This window comes from Rhipicephalus microplus, chromosome 7 (genome assembly GCF_043290135.1).
Source record: "Rhipicephalus microplus isolate Deutch F79 chromosome 7, USDA_Rmic, whole genome shotgun sequence".
NCBI lineage: Eukaryota > Metazoa > Arthropoda > Arachnida > Ixodida > Ixodidae > Rhipicephalus > Rhipicephalus microplus.
In genome coordinates this window covers 106,883,311-106,900,691 of record NC_134706.1, presented here as the reverse complement: position 1 = coordinate 106,900,691, position 17,381 = coordinate 106,883,311, and the positions used below count along the sequence as shown (strand labels likewise).

Sequence of the window (17,381 nt, the reverse complement as noted above, 5' to 3'; positions counted from 1 at the left end):
CGTTGCTCTCTCGATCTCTTCTTATTGTTCATCCTCGTTCTTTTTCTGCGAGCCCTTTCCAACGACGGTTTCTGAGGCGGCGTCTCAGCCATCGTTGTCACTTCCGACATCGTTAACGGGTCAGAACGTTCAACTGATCCTGTCTCCCGCTTGTTCGTGTCCCGACATTGGGCCTGGCTGGCCGACTCCGTCACCTTTACACTGTAGGCCGGTTGAGGTCGTGCCGACGTAAGTCCAGCTGCCCAGCACGTGAAATCATTCAATAAAATCATGTTCTCATTCACTGCCTCTTGCGCCCAGGCTTCACCTTGGGCTCGAGTGAAATCCTTCACGGGATTGTTCTCTCCTGTATCTCGCGGTCCCTGTGTCGGCGGCGGCTCCATCTTTGGGTCTTCCCCCAAACATTCTGGATCATTCGGCCCTCACGCCCCGTCGATGTTTCCGATGACGAGGTCGTACAAGGGGGGCAATCATGCATAGAGCCGTAACTTTCCCTCTGAAGCACGGGGTTTCAACCTCAATCTCTGCTTCGGGAAGCATCCGAACCGTACTGTCAATTAGGCAAATCGGTTTCGTTTTGCCTGTTAACTCACTTTCCCGCACCAAATTTCGTCGCACGATAACAGTGGAGCTACCGGTATCTCTTAACACCATACCCTGTTTGCCCGCAACTTTTCCAGGCAGCGTTGGCATTTCCTTCGTAACACCGGTTGGCTGTTTCGTCATTACAGCACCCACAATAGGAAGTTTCTCTCCAGTTTTCAACTCTACAAATCCATCGGTGACGGCATTATCATCGCATTTCGGTGCTGCTAGCACACAGGATACCTGGTGAGTTTGACTCGCTCCGTTATGACATGCGTCTGCTTTGTGCCCAGTCTGACCACACTTGAAACATTTCAATACCGTAGGGCTCGTAAAGATCGTTCGACAGTTGTTCGTGCGATGACCCACTCGGTTACACAGAAATTATCGCGGAACACTCTCCGGTGCACGCTTCTTTTGTTCGGGTGCCGAATTTTTCGAATCTTCGGGACACTCCTTCTTGACTTTGGCCAAATTAGTTTCACCTTGCGGTTCCAAGAATTGATCAGCCAATTCAAGCATGTCTTCAAGCGACTCAGCCTTCCTCTCTTTCAAGTACAGCGACAGGCTTGGGTGGCAACTAGTAAGAAATTGCTCTCTAATAAGGAGCTCTCTAAGCTCATCGTACTCCTGCGCTGTCCCTGAAAGTTCAATCCATCTGTCGAAATAATGGCTAAGTAGGGCGGCGTACTGTGCAGCCGTCTCACCATCAGCTGGCTTTTCAGTCTAAAATCTGTCCCGGAAACTTTCCACAGTAAATCTAAATCGCTTCAGTAAAGCAGCTATCACCTTTGCATAGTTGGCTGTATCGTTCGGCGTCAGCCTACCGTACACACTGAGCGCTTCACCACTCAAGCAGGTACTCAAAGCAGTTGCCCATTGAGGTTCCGGCCAATTCTGGCTACTCGCAATCGTCTCAAATATGTGAAGGTACGCGTCAAGGTCGTCCTTCCTTTCATCAAACGCTACGAGCAGCTTGCTTGGGTTCAAGCGGAAGCCGTGGTCCTCCCGTTCGCTACTTTCAACTCTAGCTTAGACGGGAGTTTCACTTCGTTGTTACAATTGAAGCCGCTCGAGTTCCATCTCGTGCTGCCGCTGCCGTTCCCTTTCCTCTCTTTCTTCTTTCAGCTGTCGCTCCTTTGCCTCTCTTTCGTCTCTCGCCCTCTCAGCGGCCAGCTTTTCTCTCTCCAGCGTCAACTTCAATTGCTGCTCTCTTTCTTCTTTCAGCTGTCGCTCCTTTGCCTCTCTTTCTTCTTTCTCTCTCAGCTGCCAACCTCTCTCTCTCCAACTCAGCTGCTTTTTCTTCCTTGGCTCTCTCAGCTGCCAATCTCCCTCTCTCCAACCTTGCTGCTTTTGTCTTCATTGGACCTCTCAGCTGCCAACCTCTCTCTCTCCACCGCCCCTTTCTCCTTCTGGCCTACCCACTTCCGTAGTTCGGCGCCAGAAAGACCCATCTTCTCACCAAGAGCTACTAACTTTTAGAGATCCATTGTGTCTCGCAAATGAAGTCTTGCCGCGTGCAAAAAGTATCTGCCTAAATCAGTCTATCGGAACACTCCCCTGCACTCGTTAACGAGAACACTTAGCAACACGCAAAAGCAGTATCAACAAGTCGAGGCTCTTTCTCACTACTTTGGACACACTGTGCACCAAAAAGGTCCTTGTCGCGGACGCCAGAATAATTGACACGGGTCCCGTTAATTATGGAGGCGATCGCTGGGCTAATTCCAAGGGCCGAAGTATCAGCCCCCCGAACCGCACCCGAAAGCGTGGACAATTAGAAGTGGTCCTATTTGGCGCACCAGCGGATGCCAGCCGTGGCCCAAAGAACAAGACAGAGCCGAGAGTTGATAAACAAAAAACAAAATTATAATCTATTATATGGCAGATCAAAACGATACACAAGTATGCACACTCGACAATAGTCGAATCCAATTTGTTACCAATCAAACAATGTACTACACAGTACAACCAGCCACACTCGAAACAACGGACACAGACAACAATACGCACTACAATGCAGTCGCATGCATCGAACAAACAAGACACTTAAAGACTAAAGAGTTAGAAAACTTATTCAGTCCAAAGTTCTTGGAACAAAAAGTCTGGATGATACTCATCCGAGAATCACTCACTCAAAGTCCAGCGTTGTTGTAGTTCTGCTGCCCCCGAAGCTTCTCTTCCAGGAAACCTTGCGTCTTCATTTGACCGCTTTCCAGGCTACAAACGTCGTCGACGAAAACACGTTGGCTTCACACACGCAGCTGTTGCCACGCGTCTTGGCTCGAAAGCGGTAGACACACACTCTTGGATGTAGCTCGAGTCTTCACCTCTCAGGTGGAAATCCTCTTCTCCTCCTTTGTCACGGAAGACAAAAGGCTTCGCTCACAAGGCGGATCACCCTACGCACTCTGGCGCATACTTTCTTCTCCTGCTTTGTCACTAAGGACAAAACCTTCACCGACAGATGCGGCGGATTAACCCTACGCACACTGGCGCTAACTTCCTTCTTCTCCTGATCTCCCATCTCTGCTGCTCGGTGAAATGCCTTCCACGCGAGATTCCAGAAAATTCTCATCATTTCGTCGGCGCGATGCGCAGCGAAGGCTGGGGGAGAGCGCGAGACCGTTCGACGGCCGTCCGCGACGGATAACGCAACCCGGCATCACCACGCTCCTTTCCATCGAGAAATTTTCAGGGCTTGCTCGGCCGCAACGTGAGAAAGTTCGTAGGCAAACCTGCGCTTCCGAGGGGAGAGGAACGCGAGCCCGGGGCGTCTTTGGATGCTTTTTTTCTTTTTTTTATCGTTGACCTCGAGGGGTCTCTTTGGAGCTTCGTCGCGAGAATTTGGCGGCGCGCTCTTTTTCGAGGGCTCGTTTTGTGACACCTGAGTTCTTTAATAATGTCTCAAAGTTTAACACTTCTGTTTCATACGTAGCAATCGGCCCATTCTTTTCAGATGCCAGTTTCCTGCATCCTGATGCAAGCATTTCCATAAAAGAAGCCCATGCAATACTTGTCCATGCTCATGCCACTGGACATATAAAACTATGAACGACAATAATATACACAAATTTTCTGAGTGTGGTTAAAGCCCTGAAAACTCTTTAAACAAACCTAAACCCTGTTCTTGTCTTCCTTTATTTACGCCTATGCACAATCTACTTATCCCAAGTGCTTGTTGTAGTCTGCTGCCTGCCACGGCACCGGGAAATACACGTAAACATTTTCGCGAACCACCTGGCTGCATCCGCCAACGACACCTCCACTTGCATCCCTACCAATGCCTGCACTTGACATGAAATCTTTTATAAAACGAAACTTCAGAGACAATTGCGAGGACACGTGGCATAGACACACAGATAATAAACTACATGTTATTAAGCCGCAAGTCGTTCGTTGCCCACCTTTATCGAAATCACGACAGAGAGAAGTAACACCTAAAAGGCTAAGAGCATGACTTACATACTCTACACATTCATACCTTGTGACGGCCGGTGATCCGCCACTGTGTGAGAGATGTGGAAAACCACTTAGGGTTTTCCACATCCTCGTCCAGTGCAATGAGTTAGATGCTCCAAGAAAGGAGCACTTTTTATTACCCTACCAATGGCGGCTCCCACTACATCCTGTCACGCTCATTGATAAGGATCCCAACTTCAACATCAATCACTGTTTACGTTGTTAAATGATGTATATACCTTTCACTGTCTATTGCGAAGCTATCCGTAGCACGACGTCTTTACCGAGGTTGGGGCTACGGTGGCTACACCTTCATCATGGTTTTATGATCACGACCTTTCGCCATTCACTCTCACTTGCACATATACAGCACCACCATTATGATTTTATTACTTCTATGTTTTTGCCCGTGTTCCCGCGACGAATTTGAAGGCCGTTCTACAGCCACGTACCATTTCATTGTTCACATCTCTTGTCTACCAAAAGGGCGCCTTTTGACAACGAATTGGCTCTTGCGCCATACAGCACAACACATCATCATCATCTTGAATAGAGCCTAGCAGTGAAGGTTTCGATAGAACACCATTATGCAAAAGCGCTGACTTTAATAAAATACAGCTTTAGGATGATACTTACTATCAACGCCCTCTTGTGGTAATGTTTAAAATTCAAAGATAATATTAGCATCACATTTAAACAGATTCTCTTTGGGATATGTGTGAGTGTTCATGCTAAAACATAATGATTAATAGGTGATTAGTGATACAAGTACCAATATTCGAAAAGCCTTTGATGTCCCAATGAAGCACTCAACCTACGTTACTTCATATTCCATCACATGTAGAAGAAGTTCGTTTAATTTGGGTTACTCTATGTGCGTTAACCATTATTGGTGGAATTATCAAAAACCTAAATAATCAATAAATATGAACCAATTTATTAAAGGCATTGCTCGGAAAGTTCTACACATTTATTGTCGATGTCTGAATTTTTTAGGCCGCAAAAGACGAAGACTTTCAAATTGTTGCCTGTGTACTACAACCAAACAGCAGTTCTAAAATTTTCGTGTGTTTTCTTTTGCCCTTGAAAGAACAAAAAAGCATGTTTATTAATAAACCGTGTACTGGAATGATAGTCATCAAAAATTTCAATATTAGATTATTTCCAAAACTTGAGCAGATGTTGTTAGGAGACTGCACAATTAGTCGATGCAGAACATTTATTCTAACTTGCACAAAACAGTACTACATGGGTCTATATAAAAGCGTCGCCTTCCATTTTCTTGCAGATGTCAGGACGTCTCGGGCTTTCTCGCGTGGACAAGGAACGCAGACCATATTACTGGGCCACTTTTCTTGCGGTACAGGTTTTGCCAGTTGGGTAGGTGGGTCGACAGCGTTTCCAGGAAGTCGGACTTCTCATTTTCACTTAGCGGTGAGTAGCTTAGGTTTGCTATCTCAAAAAATCCTGCGTAAACAATTTGAAAATGGGGCAGATGGGTGGAACAAGTGGTTTTAAAAATGCGCTCTTTATTTTCGCTTACAAATAAACAACCGTTCCTGAGATCAAAGATCAAGTTTCTCTCTTCATTCATATATGTATGTGACATGTATGTCAAATTGAGAGAAATTTATGTCGCCCATTTCATTGATGCATTATGTTCAGAGTATTCGCGTGATCGTATTCTCCACAGCAACCTATTGTTCTACCTTCAATATTGAAATATGCCTAAAGGATTGTGTCATTTATATTTGTTGTTTAGATGCGATTCGCTCATAACGTTTTACTCGTAGCTCCTAAGCGAACAGGAAATCGAAATAACTCCAACTGAATTTGCATAGTTTACTTGAACGACCTAAACAAATATACTCAAATGGTCTGTTTTCCTGTTGGTATACATGTATGTAGTGTAGGAAGTTGTACATTAAGCTGAGTCACGTATGCACATCCTGTTTCACACTTACGGAAAATATCGGATCGCATAAACGTGGTGCAACCAGCGCTGCACTCGTATTCCACCTTAGCAGATGATAGGATTCAAGAGTAGGGACATTGAAGTATCTGTGCATGCGCCGGATGCTGACAATGCGTGTTTGCAGCGCTGGCCGCTCCACAATTTCTGCGTTCCGAGACTATTCTGATCTGTGAAACAGACTGTACACGTGTAAAAGTGCTATTCTTCGTAATGTTAAACCGAGTCAAAAGTCGAGGCTTGTGCCAGTCGTTTTGTTTTCCCCATTTGTTCACTGGTATTACAAAAACGTTATGAAATTTCGAAAGGCAATTCATCTTTTTGTATTGAAGCTAACTTATAAACACTGGAAGGGAAGTTTTAAAGACGCAGTACTTCATTTGTAAATGATAAATAGTAACCTCATTTCATGGCACTCCATAAGGTTAACACTGGTGATTTTGTTTTGGCCAGTTCAAATTTCCATTATATATGAGGTGGCCACAGCTTTCAGTGTTATTTCGCGAATAAGAAAAAAATTACGGCATATTCACGGGGTGAATGATGATGAATGGGCGAAGCTCCGGAGGGATTCATCGGTAAACTGTGAATTTTCCGTGTAATTCGCCCAGTCGATCATCATGTAAAGACGTGAGAAACGCTGTGTGTGTATATACACAAATCAACTTTTATTTGTTCTTAGACGATGGATGGCTTGCGATGTCCCGTGCCTCGCGCGCTCGCACATCGGGATTCTGTCTGCGAGCACGCGCTGCTGCCGCCTTGCGCTCTCTCCGCTGTGCAGCGTTATCCATCCGGCGACTCCGAGCGCGCGCCAACAGCGAACGGATTTTATTACAACGCTCCCCCTAGCGTACGTCGCCGAACTAAATCGAACGATTGCCTTCAACCAATGACACGCGCCATATGTGACATCATTCCTGTTTTATAAGATCTCGCGTCTTTCATCAACTACAAGTACCGCCTTCTAGTTTATAACATCTTGCATCTTTTCATCATCAGCTACAAGTACCACCATCTAGTAAACACTACAAGAACTAAACGAGAGGTGGCTACATACAGGAGACCGTACCGCCATCTAGTGAACACTGCAAGAACTAAACTAGAGGTGGCTACATACAGGGGACGGTACCGCCATCTAGTGAACACTGCAAGAACTAAACTAGAGGTGGCTACATACAGGCTACAGGGGACGCACAGCCCACGCCCTAAGGAGCTTCGCCCCTAAAAAAAAGCAATCTCACCTTCATAAGAAGCACCTGGTATTCCTGCTATATGGGGACTGACTAGCACTTCGGCGGTGTAAGGAATGAGGCCTGCCGAGGAGAGGGCTGCAGACAGGTACTCATGCTGCCCCTTTGGGTCGATTATGTCGTGACTCTGTGGTATGCCTCCTACAAGGACCTGAGAAACACAATGGTTAGATTCATTCAACTACAAACCATTGAAGTAGCTTGGTGTTTCTTGTTAGGGTTAGTTTTATGGTGATAGCGAATAGGTGCTGTAAAGAATTCAGACACTGAAACAGCACTCTATTCTGGGCCAGCTGTTCTTTATCTATATCGTCGCTTTTGAGCTCTTCCCCCATCTAGCTTCTCATACGCTGGAGCCCCGATGTTGCTGCGGTCAGTCATCACGGTGTGCTCTTTCGAAGGTTTCTACCGTCGAAGTCACCATCGTCGTCATGTTCCGTAACAAGTTCAAGTTCATAGGATGCCGCAGTGCATTGTATGCTTCACCCGCGGGAAAACGGGTGCGAACGGGAGTTGAAAACGGCTGCAGCAGAAATGAAAAGAGCCGGTTCATCTAAATCACTCGTAGGGTGTATGCAATAAGATTCCCGGCGTCTTATACCAGTTGTCCAATACAAGCAAGCTGGAAGTGGCAGGCCCGTCTTTGACGAGCATGAAATGACGCTGGTAGGGGTGTGGTCATGCTCGAACTGCACCTGCTAATTTTGTTTTCAAGAGCCTGTCGCGATCTTTAGCCCGCCTGCTATCTCAATAGTCCTCAGCGGTCGCCTCTTATAGGCTCTCAGACAGTCTTCTCGCACTGAGCACAGAGCACGTGCTCTGTGCTCAGTGCGAGAACACGATCTAAGTGGACTTACACTCATTTGACCCGCTGTATTCTGTAACACCAACGCTTTCTGGGGTTACGCGATGACCCATCCTAAAGAGTGATTTGCCGGCGTTACCCTGTATACCATTGCAGTTGGTTGCCTTCGCATTCATTGCTTACCATTTGCGCTAATTCATATTCTCTGTGTTTGCGGCGTACATGGTACATAGTACAATAGAATACGTTAAGGCAAGCAAACTTAATACAGTTTTTATTTTTATTTTCAATAATTTTGTTGTTGTTTTTCTTGACTGTTGTGTTTTTTTGCGTTTTTGTATGTGCTTTTGCCTGCGTTACGCCAAACAAGGACAGCATATCGCAGCACGGGCCCTCAATGTGCACCGTACATAGGATTCTTGTTTTGTCGGTCTTGTGTCGAAGTGCGACAGCATAGGATGACAGCATACGAAAGCGCCCTTTGAACTGCTCTCCACCTTAAAAATGTCCAATTCCCAATTAAAATTTCTGCATGAAAACTAATTGTACTACAATGTACACCCTTACATGCTATAGGCTAAGCAGCTTATGCGCTTGTTTTTTTTAATTAGGCAGAGAATATTACAAACCGCAGAAATAACTAATGTGGTGTCCTGAGCATGCAGATGAAAATGAAATTATCTCATTCCCTTAAGGTTGATGTTGGCTTTCATGGTGCTGGCATAACCAGAAATGCAATAATAAGCAAACGCATTGCCATGCTGGCGCTTGAAAAATAAAAGTAAGAAAAAACCAAATACACAGTCTACCTCGTGCGCTCCCAATTTCATTTGTACTACTGGCACCAAGTACGGTGAACGGGGGCACGAATAGAATGCACGGGCGCTACAGAAGTCTGTCACACACAATTCGTTCCTGTTCATTTTTAAAGACGATAGTCTTTCTTGTCCACATTTAAAAAAATTGGTCTGTCTGTGTATTTGTCTGTTTGTCCGTTTTTATTGATATCTCAAACGGCACTCAACGGCCAACCCCATCCGCAGCGCCCACCAATAGTGCTCAAATGTCAGCGTTCATAGTTGTGCGATTGTCAATTAAAAAAAACACTTGTTGCGCATATCTGAGGTGCCATTACCACACATTGATGTTTTGTATGTCTGCCTTTATAATAGAAGAGGCACACACAGGTAACTCTAAGGACTGTAGCGTTTATCGCGTTGCGCTAACGGTGCAACGCGATGCTCAAAAAGGTAAGCGTTTCCAACGTTTTGCTATGACGACACTGTGGTGGCACCTGCCCAGCGCTTTACGTTCTACACCTTATCACTTTCGAGACTGGCGCGCATTTTTCTCCGCGGGCGCGCACGCCTTCGTTTTCAAAGATAACTGCCAGATGGCGCTCATGTCTAACGTGCCTCGATGTGATCGTTCATCTCCGCTACACGCTCGAAGCGCTCTAACGCTGCGCCTCCAGAATACCATTCACCGGTTTTCTTGCGCAGAACATCAAATAAATGTTTTGGTCACTCTCTCCAGACGAAAGATTATCGTTTTTCGAAGACATTTCAGTGTAACATGCAAATGCAGGCCAATATTAGTTAAATTTTGCTTTGATGTTTCCTCTTCCGATTGTCAGAGCTCTACCAAATACCGCCCACTCCGATTCCTGCGAGTATTGTTTTGTTTTGTTCGTTTGCAAACGCGTTTGCCAGTTTTCAGTTATATTGTGCACGCCCGAAATGCTTCGCATAAGTTTATTGCGCATATCTCGCGCATTTTGTAGGTCGCCGCTTGATCTGTACGTAATTTGTGATCATTCGCCAAGAATGAATCTTTTTAACCTAAATCTGCGTAAACGCTTGATTTATTGATTGATATGTGAGGTTTAACGTCCCAAATTTACCAAACGATTCTAAGAGACGCCGTAGTGGAGGGCTCAGGAAATTTTGACCTCCTGGGGTCCTTTATAACGTGCAGCCAAATCTGAGCACACGGGCCTACAACATTTCCTCCTCCATCGGAAATGCAGCTGCAGTTCTGCGTAAACAACTGCTGTATGAGCTAGCAGTTAATTTTCTGTTGGAAACATAATAGCACACTGAAACATGGTTTCAGTGTGCTATTAGTTTTTTTTTCATTTTGTTCGTATTGTTTACTTTTGGATATCCTTCTGTATTATTCTTTTTTTTTCGCTGCAGAACTTCGTGATATGGAGTAGCCGAGGCAATAAGCACCTCGATCTCCCCACAGCAAAACAGTTAAAACAGAAGAAAACAAAACAGGAAGGTTCTATATGACCATACAACCTTGGCCTTCTCAGAATGTGTGCGCCGATTTTGCCGACGTGGTCTGTAATAACCCTGATGCGTGCGAGAAAGAGTAGATGTCGTAATTTCTGCATGAAAGATTTTTGACAATGATTTGGCGAAATTTTCCCGTGCCTTCACGAACCAGTATACTGCTACACAAAATGAGAGACACATGATACCAAAGAGTAAAAAAATATGTATCTGACTAAGAAAGTGTCCAAAACGTGTCCAAAATGTAAAAAAAGCCAGTTTATCCGAAGTGACCTTACAAAAATTGTCATGATCATAACAACCAAAAACTATTGAGCCGCCAGTTCAACAAATAGGCCCTCATACGTCATCGAGAAAAACTGAGTACACGTCAGGTTTGCCTTAGAGAATAGAAAGGAACCGATATCGTAATCTAGCCCAGTGTACACTGCCTTGTGAATTGCTAGTCCATCTTCTGTTCAAAAAGCATGCCGCAACCTTGACGTAAGAATACAAGTGACTTCACGCGTAACAATTACCGCTTCAAACTAACCCGGAACGCGAATAATAAGTACCGCTGTTAATTGTCTATAATGGCATAATTATTCCCACCGTGAACCATGGAAGTGCACACTACCTGCCCGTTAGGCAGCCAGCAAACCTACGCAGCTGCTAACTGTGTTAATGCTTTTGAAGCTAAAGATGAATGAATACGTCTGAACGCTTTCCGATAGGCAGGCCTTTGAGACAACCATTCGATTTCCGATTCAAAATAGTTGACATTGGACGTGATTTTATGCTTCAGCCACTCAATATAGGATGTTTTAGGATGACTAGTTTCAGTACAATAAAATAATTGTGTTTTACTGCCGAAGCAGGTTCAAGCAATAGCATAGCTGTCAGTTTGCACACCTTGCTACTGTGATGGCCTCAATTAAATTGCACCTCAAGCTGAAAACTTTTATTGTTTATTTTATTCGCTGCTTTCTATGATTTGGTTACCTACAAGTTGATGACTATTTCCACTCAAGTTATGATGCCATCAATATGACATCAATATGGAAACTGACAGCAGAATTTTCGCCAAACAATCTTTTAAACGCTCTTTCCTTAAAAATAGGTTCGTGCTTTCCGTTATGGTCGCCGCCCTATAACCCACTATATCAATTCGTATCCTTGTTCAAAATTATGTTCCGCCTCATAATTATATGTATAAATGGGTCAAAAAATCTGATTTTCTATCGGTATTACACTTTGTGGGGTAGTGCTTTTGTGTTAACAGGTGGTACCTCATGTGGTATCACAGCTACAATCATACCTCTCGCTCAGTCTGGCTTGAGGCCAAATGCTCTTCACGTGCAAATACCTTCATGCTATCTCTGCCAGTCATAGGGAATATTTTTCCGTGCTGTATTGCCCCGCTGCGTCCTGCAATCTTCATTACGCAAGCACACACAGCCGGCTCCACACCCCACTCACCATTTCGCGCAATCTCACTCACGCATGGTATGGTATAGAAGTCTATCGCATTTGGGCAGTGAATGACAGCTCGAATTTAGGCGTGAAGCTCGCGCGGCCGATCTGTGTGTTAATGAAGCCAGACGCTGTAGGCGAAGGCCGCTTTACGCTAGATTTTACAGCTGTGGCGCAAAGACTCTTGCGCCAATGCGCTATTCCTTTGTGCCGGAGCACTGCCAGTGAACAATGGTTACTTGTGACGCCTTACAGGCGAAAACCTCGAGACTTGCGCGTGCTTGCAAGTGGAGGTGGTAGTGTTATGACAAAAGAAGACGCGCTGTAGATATTCCCAGTTACAATGAAAGTTGTGGCGCCACTGTCCGTTGCATTAAAAGCTATAGGCACCACGCGGCTCAACTTTTTCGTGCGACAGCAGCGCCATTAGGCTTGGCGTAGAGAGGGAAACTTGGAAAAGTGGGAAGACGTTATAACATTTTTATGTTAATGTATTTACTATCGAGACGGAAAAGTGTTTATTGTGTGGAAATTTGTAATAGCTCATGTACTTCATGCGACGATCAATCACATAGTGCCTTTTCTTGTCTGTTCTAATATCACGAACATTATCCTTGTACTAATCGTGTCAACCGATGTCGACGAATTAGTCTTGACAACGAGAGCTAGATAGCGCCCTGTTTCCAGTGCACGGTGCTGGTTTGCAGTGACAAACATAAGTCGGTAATGTTGCAACAATCATGCATCAAGCACTTACGTCGGCATATTTGGACCAACGCTTCATACGGCTCAAGTGCTTGAAGGATTCCTTTAAGAAGTTCCTAGCGTAGAAGTACAGGAGACACTCGCCACCAGGCAAGAGCAGATCAGCGATATTGCTCAAAGCACAGCGCAGGTCTTGTGACCACTGCAGAGTCTTGAAGGAGTACACCCACTGGAATGTACCGTACTTTTTCAAGAAGCCCAAAACGTCGTTGTTAATATCCAGGTATTCGTATAAAATTTTTTCGCTTGAATGATTCTCCCTGGCGTGCTTGAGCATGCTTTCCGAGTAATCGATTGCCACAATCCTGCAGAAATAACAACCCTATTAAACTCCAACCGTGCTTCAGCACAGTGGGAATATAGTTACGGTGCTAGAATAATAAGGATGACGTAACTTATCAGTAGCACATGTGTAGCACTAAAACTTACCTAAATGAAGGCAGAGGATTTTCGTTCGTCTAGAAATATCTGCAGTAACACATCGTTTCATTGATTTGAGTCTTTAGAGAAAGTGTGTAATTTTGTAAAACTATAGGAGGTGGGTCATAGTGTGAACGTTGATAATTAGTTTGTTATGTTCTTTGTTTTTTTAAGCACGTGAAATTGTAATGTAACCTTTGCCGTGTGCTTGGAAACATTCTGTGCATTAATGAACCGCTATTTAAAGAAGCATTCGTGTGTGACAGCAGCTCACTGTCTCCTGTCAAACTGTGGTTGTACATGCTCATATACATGATACTGTATTAGTGTTTCGTTTTCTCTTCTTCCGGCTTTTGCATATTCTAGACGACTGGTGAATTAAAGGACCAAAATTATGCATTGCGTCATATTGCAATTTAAATGCATTTGAACAGTGTGCACTCTCTACTAGTTATTTCTTGCAAATGTGTATACTCAAAACATTGATGAAAATGCAGTGCCCGTTAGGTCGGGGCTACTGTGCATGGGTGCAGCGCCTTGCAATAAGTCTGCATGAGCCTACATCAAACTCATTGGGACGATCTGACAAAGAATGCGAAAGAAACAAGTAGTGAATGGAAAGAAGAGAGGCTACGTTGCCATTGTGAAAAGAGGTATGGAAGCTTACCAAATTTTTTTGTAAAAAAAACAATTTTGTTATCATTGCTAGTCTCTCGAATGAGAAGAACGATCTTAACCGTACACTTCGTGAACATGGTAACAAGTAGGAAAGTAGTATTAATGAAAGTTAGTCTATTGATTGCCGCAGTGTCATCGGAAAGTATTGCTACACTTCCCGGTAGCTCTTGATGACACTGATAAACGCAGGTGACAGGTTGTCGAGACAACCTAAATGCAACGCAACACTCTAACGATCTTTGTTGACCGAGAAGATGGCTCTCTTGAAGGAGCTGTTGATAGAGTTTACTGATAAATGAATGTATTTATTCAAAAAACTACTGTGTGCGTCATCCTCCATCTGTTTTTCTTTTTATATGACATGTATATTTTCCCCGATAGATAGTAAGGTAGAATCAACACCGATCTGCGTAATTTTGTGCTATTGTGCGAATGTTTTACGCTTAACGGTGTTCAAATATATAGTACTAGCATGGTGAACCACACACGTTCCTAAAGTACTTCCTGATATGGCAAAACACTCATAAGAAAAGATAACATGAAGCGGGTGTGCTGTGGCATTTGGTAAAAAGCGTGGTATGCAGTGCATAGCCTGCCTCCTACATGGCTGGCATGTGGGCAAAATGCATTCCAGGGTGAAGTCTCCCGTGCCACAGCCGATGTCCAGGAATTGCTGGCTCTCATTGCTCGGAGTGGAAAAAGCCATGTTGAATACCTGCAGCAGGATTGAACTCTAATATATCGAAGTGTAAACGTTGTTGCATCGCCGTGGCACGTACCTGCCTGATCACTGTTAGCTGTAAGGAATGGTCAGACTGCCCCGGGTCGTAAGACTAGAACAGGGGAGAAATGTTTCAGTAGAAAGTGCCTAAACACCGCACGTCTTGCACTCACCTTCGCCTGCAAAGGCACGTATCCATATCCTACATGATCGCGTTCGAAAAAGGGCAGGTGCGCTCCAGAATGTTTCTCTTCCATATCACAGGGAACCACGTAAAAAGCACGATTTGACATAAGCGGTTGAAATTTTCGCTTAACTTTATGACAACGCCAACTGCAAAATAAGTCTTTGGGGTGCATCTCTGATATCTTGTATATAAGAAGAGTCGAGTAAAAGTATTTGAAATCTAAAGGAGCGTGCACGTTATATTATTCTTATCTATAACACAGAGAATTTCAACAACCCATAATGTTGCTGCTGTTCATATTCTACTTAGGGATTGTGGTTCTTTTATAGAAATCTTCCAGACCAGACATGTACCACCAATCAAAAGGGGATCTGCGACACTACGTGTCGTGAACAGTCACCGGGTCTGCCTTCCGTTGGTCAATAGGACATGTTGATCATCACAAGACAGACCCGTTGCATGCTAATGACAATCCCTTCTTCGCGATAGCAATGAGCATTTCAGTTTTGTCTGTAAGCTTTCAAAACATTCCTTTTATTTTTCCAGCCCATTGCATTGATTTCAGAGTGTACCTGCACTGGTTTTAGAAATTTGAATAAGCACGGGAGCGCTTGGTAGAAAACAGACCTGCTGTTTATTTCAATAGATTTCAAGAACATTTTCTCTCTATACCTTGGAACCAAATTGTTTGCTTACATATATGCTACGTTTTGTGCAGCTTCGATGGTGCTGCATTTTAGAAAGTGGATTGACGCGTGAATTGTTCCCGCATTTTATTCAATGTGTCAACTTGGGAAACTTGCACTTCTTTATGGCATCAATGTGATGATAATGTTTGGTTATTGGCTGCAAAAAATGAGCGGTTAAATGCCCTTACATCCATTTAGAAACATTTTACACCAATACTCTTGTGCTCTCAGTGCAAGATGCATATGACAGGCTTTCACTACGAGCACTTTTTCTGAAAAGGGTGACAGCATGAAAATAAAGTGATAGATAATTTTCTGAGAAAACGGTGGTCTCTAAATTCACCCCCTGCCACCGGTAGAATTATTGAGCTATTCGAATTAATCAGGCTATTCAACACCATCATCCTACAAGCAAGGTACCTGGGAGAAAATACTCTGGACACAGTATGCATACTACCAAGAACACCAAGTCCAACCTCGCCCACGTCGCCTATTTACACTCGCTTCCGACGCTTCTCTGCCTCTCGACGTGCATGTGTAGGTTAACACTCACCTGAAGTATGCTTCTCGAGTAAGCCTGGTCGTTTGCTTTCAAATACGTCTCTGGAGCAAGCTCACTCTTGAACGCTGCAGCATGGGATTGATTTTCGCATACTTTTGTGCAGGACATCACTTTAAGGGAAAAAAAAAACTTATTAATGACCACACTTTTTCACCAGGTCTTTTTTTTTCTCACAACTTTCAAACAACACGGAACAAAAAATTGACCGCGTGTCTGCTTGTTTTACTGCAAATGTCGTCGACAGGCCACAGTCTTCTGTCTGGAGAGATTTAATAAGTTTCATTTGATGTTCTGCGCTAAAAGATCTGTAAATTGGTTCCTGGTAGTGCTGCGTGAGACATGAGGACCATCTGGCAGTAGCCTCTCTGAGCAAAGCGTAGTATCTGAGCAAAGCGTATTAGGAAACACTCGCCTTTTTTGTGCATAGTGTCGTGGTGCGTAAAGAAAAGCACGCCCTTTATATTTACGTACATTTGCATTTCGCAGTATAAAGAAACACATAGCCAAATATAGACGTCTCATTATTGCGCCTCAGATACATGTAATACTCTCCTTTTGATGAAAAATGAACAACTAGAGACCCTAGTTTTTTTTGCAATGTTTTTGATATACTACTCTACACAAGGTTATGCCCACCTTTGCCAGTGTGCCTCTACAGTCCGCTGGTTAGTACGCTCACCTTCAATTATTGAGTACGCGGGTTATAACATGAAAAAAAATTTAGCCCCAAGCAGTTTGTTACTCATTTTTATTTATTTTTTTTCTTTCACTCTCACTCTCTATTGCAATATTTTCTCGCTCACTACCCCTTCTCTTTTTTTCTACTGAATAAAACGCCTTCTCGTAATTTATGAAGGCTATGTATAGTGGTTGGTTATACTCTGAGCATTTCTCTATTACTTGATTGATAGTATGAATGTGGTCAATTATTGAGTAGCCTGTTCGAAATCCTGCTTGTTCCTTTGGTTGATTGAATTCTAATGTTTTCTTTACTCTGTTAGCAATTACCTTTGTGAATAGCTTGTATACTACAGAGAGCAAGCTGATCGACCTGTAATTCTTCAAGTCCTTGTCATCTCCTTTCTTATGTATTAAGATGATGTTAGCGTTCTTCCAAGACTCTGGTACTCTTCCCGTCAGGAGACACCTCGTAAACAGGGTGGCTACTTTTTCTAACACAATCTGTCCTCCATCTTTCAGCAGATCTGATGTTACCTGATCCTCACCAGCAGCTTTGCCTCTTTGCATGCTCTCCAAAGCTTTTATGACTGGTGGGGTGTCATCTGGGTTACTGCTAGTTCTTATACAAGAAGAGAGCAGAGTGGATTACAGGACAAACGGGGCTTAAGGATATCATAGTTGAAATAAAGAAGAGGAAATGGACATGGGCCGGGCTGTAGCGCGTAGACAGGATAACCGCTGGTCATTAGGGGAACTAACTGGATTCCCAGAGAATGGAAGCGGGTTAGGGGGAGACAGAAGGTTAGGTGGGCAGATGAGATTAAAAAGTTTGCGGGTATAAATTGGCAG

The 17,381-nt window shown here is 44.0% G+C and overlaps 2 protein-coding genes across 2 annotated transcripts in view; both read right to left on the bottom strand.

The window, feature by feature from the left end:
- LOC119180095 (uncharacterized) overlaps positions 1-7,607 on the bottom strand; it is a 47,129-nt gene extending 39,522 nt beyond the window's left edge. Inside the window, exons 1-3 of the mRNA XM_075870070.1 lie at positions 7,551-7,607; positions 7,264-7,423; positions 5,390-5,514 (exon numbers count right to left, since the gene is read on the bottom strand). Coding sequence (XP_075726185.1) covers positions 5,390-5,514; positions 7,264-7,423; positions 7,551-7,607 — 342 coding nt within the window. The remainder of the gene's footprint in view (positions 1-5,389; positions 5,515-7,263; positions 7,424-7,550) is intronic.
- Positions 7,608-12,451: 4,844 nt separating this feature from the next.
- Positions 12,452-14,670, bottom strand: LOC142767832 (uncharacterized). The gene is made up of 5 exons (XM_075870069.1): positions 14,587-14,670; positions 14,472-14,525; positions 14,115-14,407; positions 13,845-13,868; positions 12,452-12,899 (listed from the first exon to the last, which is right to left on the bottom strand). Exons 1-5 carry the CDS (start codon positions 14,668-14,670, stop codon positions 12,575-12,577), a joined length of 780 nt encoding a protein of 259 aa, XP_075726184.1. The 3' UTR covers positions 12,452-12,574.
- Between the last annotated feature and the right edge of the window lie 2,711 nt (positions 14,671-17,381).

Excerpts from the sequence above, each read along its gene's own strand:
- LOC142767832 (XM_075870069.1), bottom strand. The coding sequence starts at position 14,670 with ATGGAAGAGAAACATTCTGGAGCGCACCTGCCCTTTTTCGAACGCGAT. Across the intron at positions 14,526-14,586 it reads ACGTGCCTTTGCAGGCGAAG|TCTTACGACCCGGGGCAGTC; the intron begins GTGAGTGCAAGA and ends CCCCTGTTCTAG. Across the intron at positions 13,869-14,114 it reads CGTAAAACATTCGCACAATA|TGTCATCAAGAGCTACCGGG; the intron begins GCACAAAATTAC and ends TGCGTTTATCAG.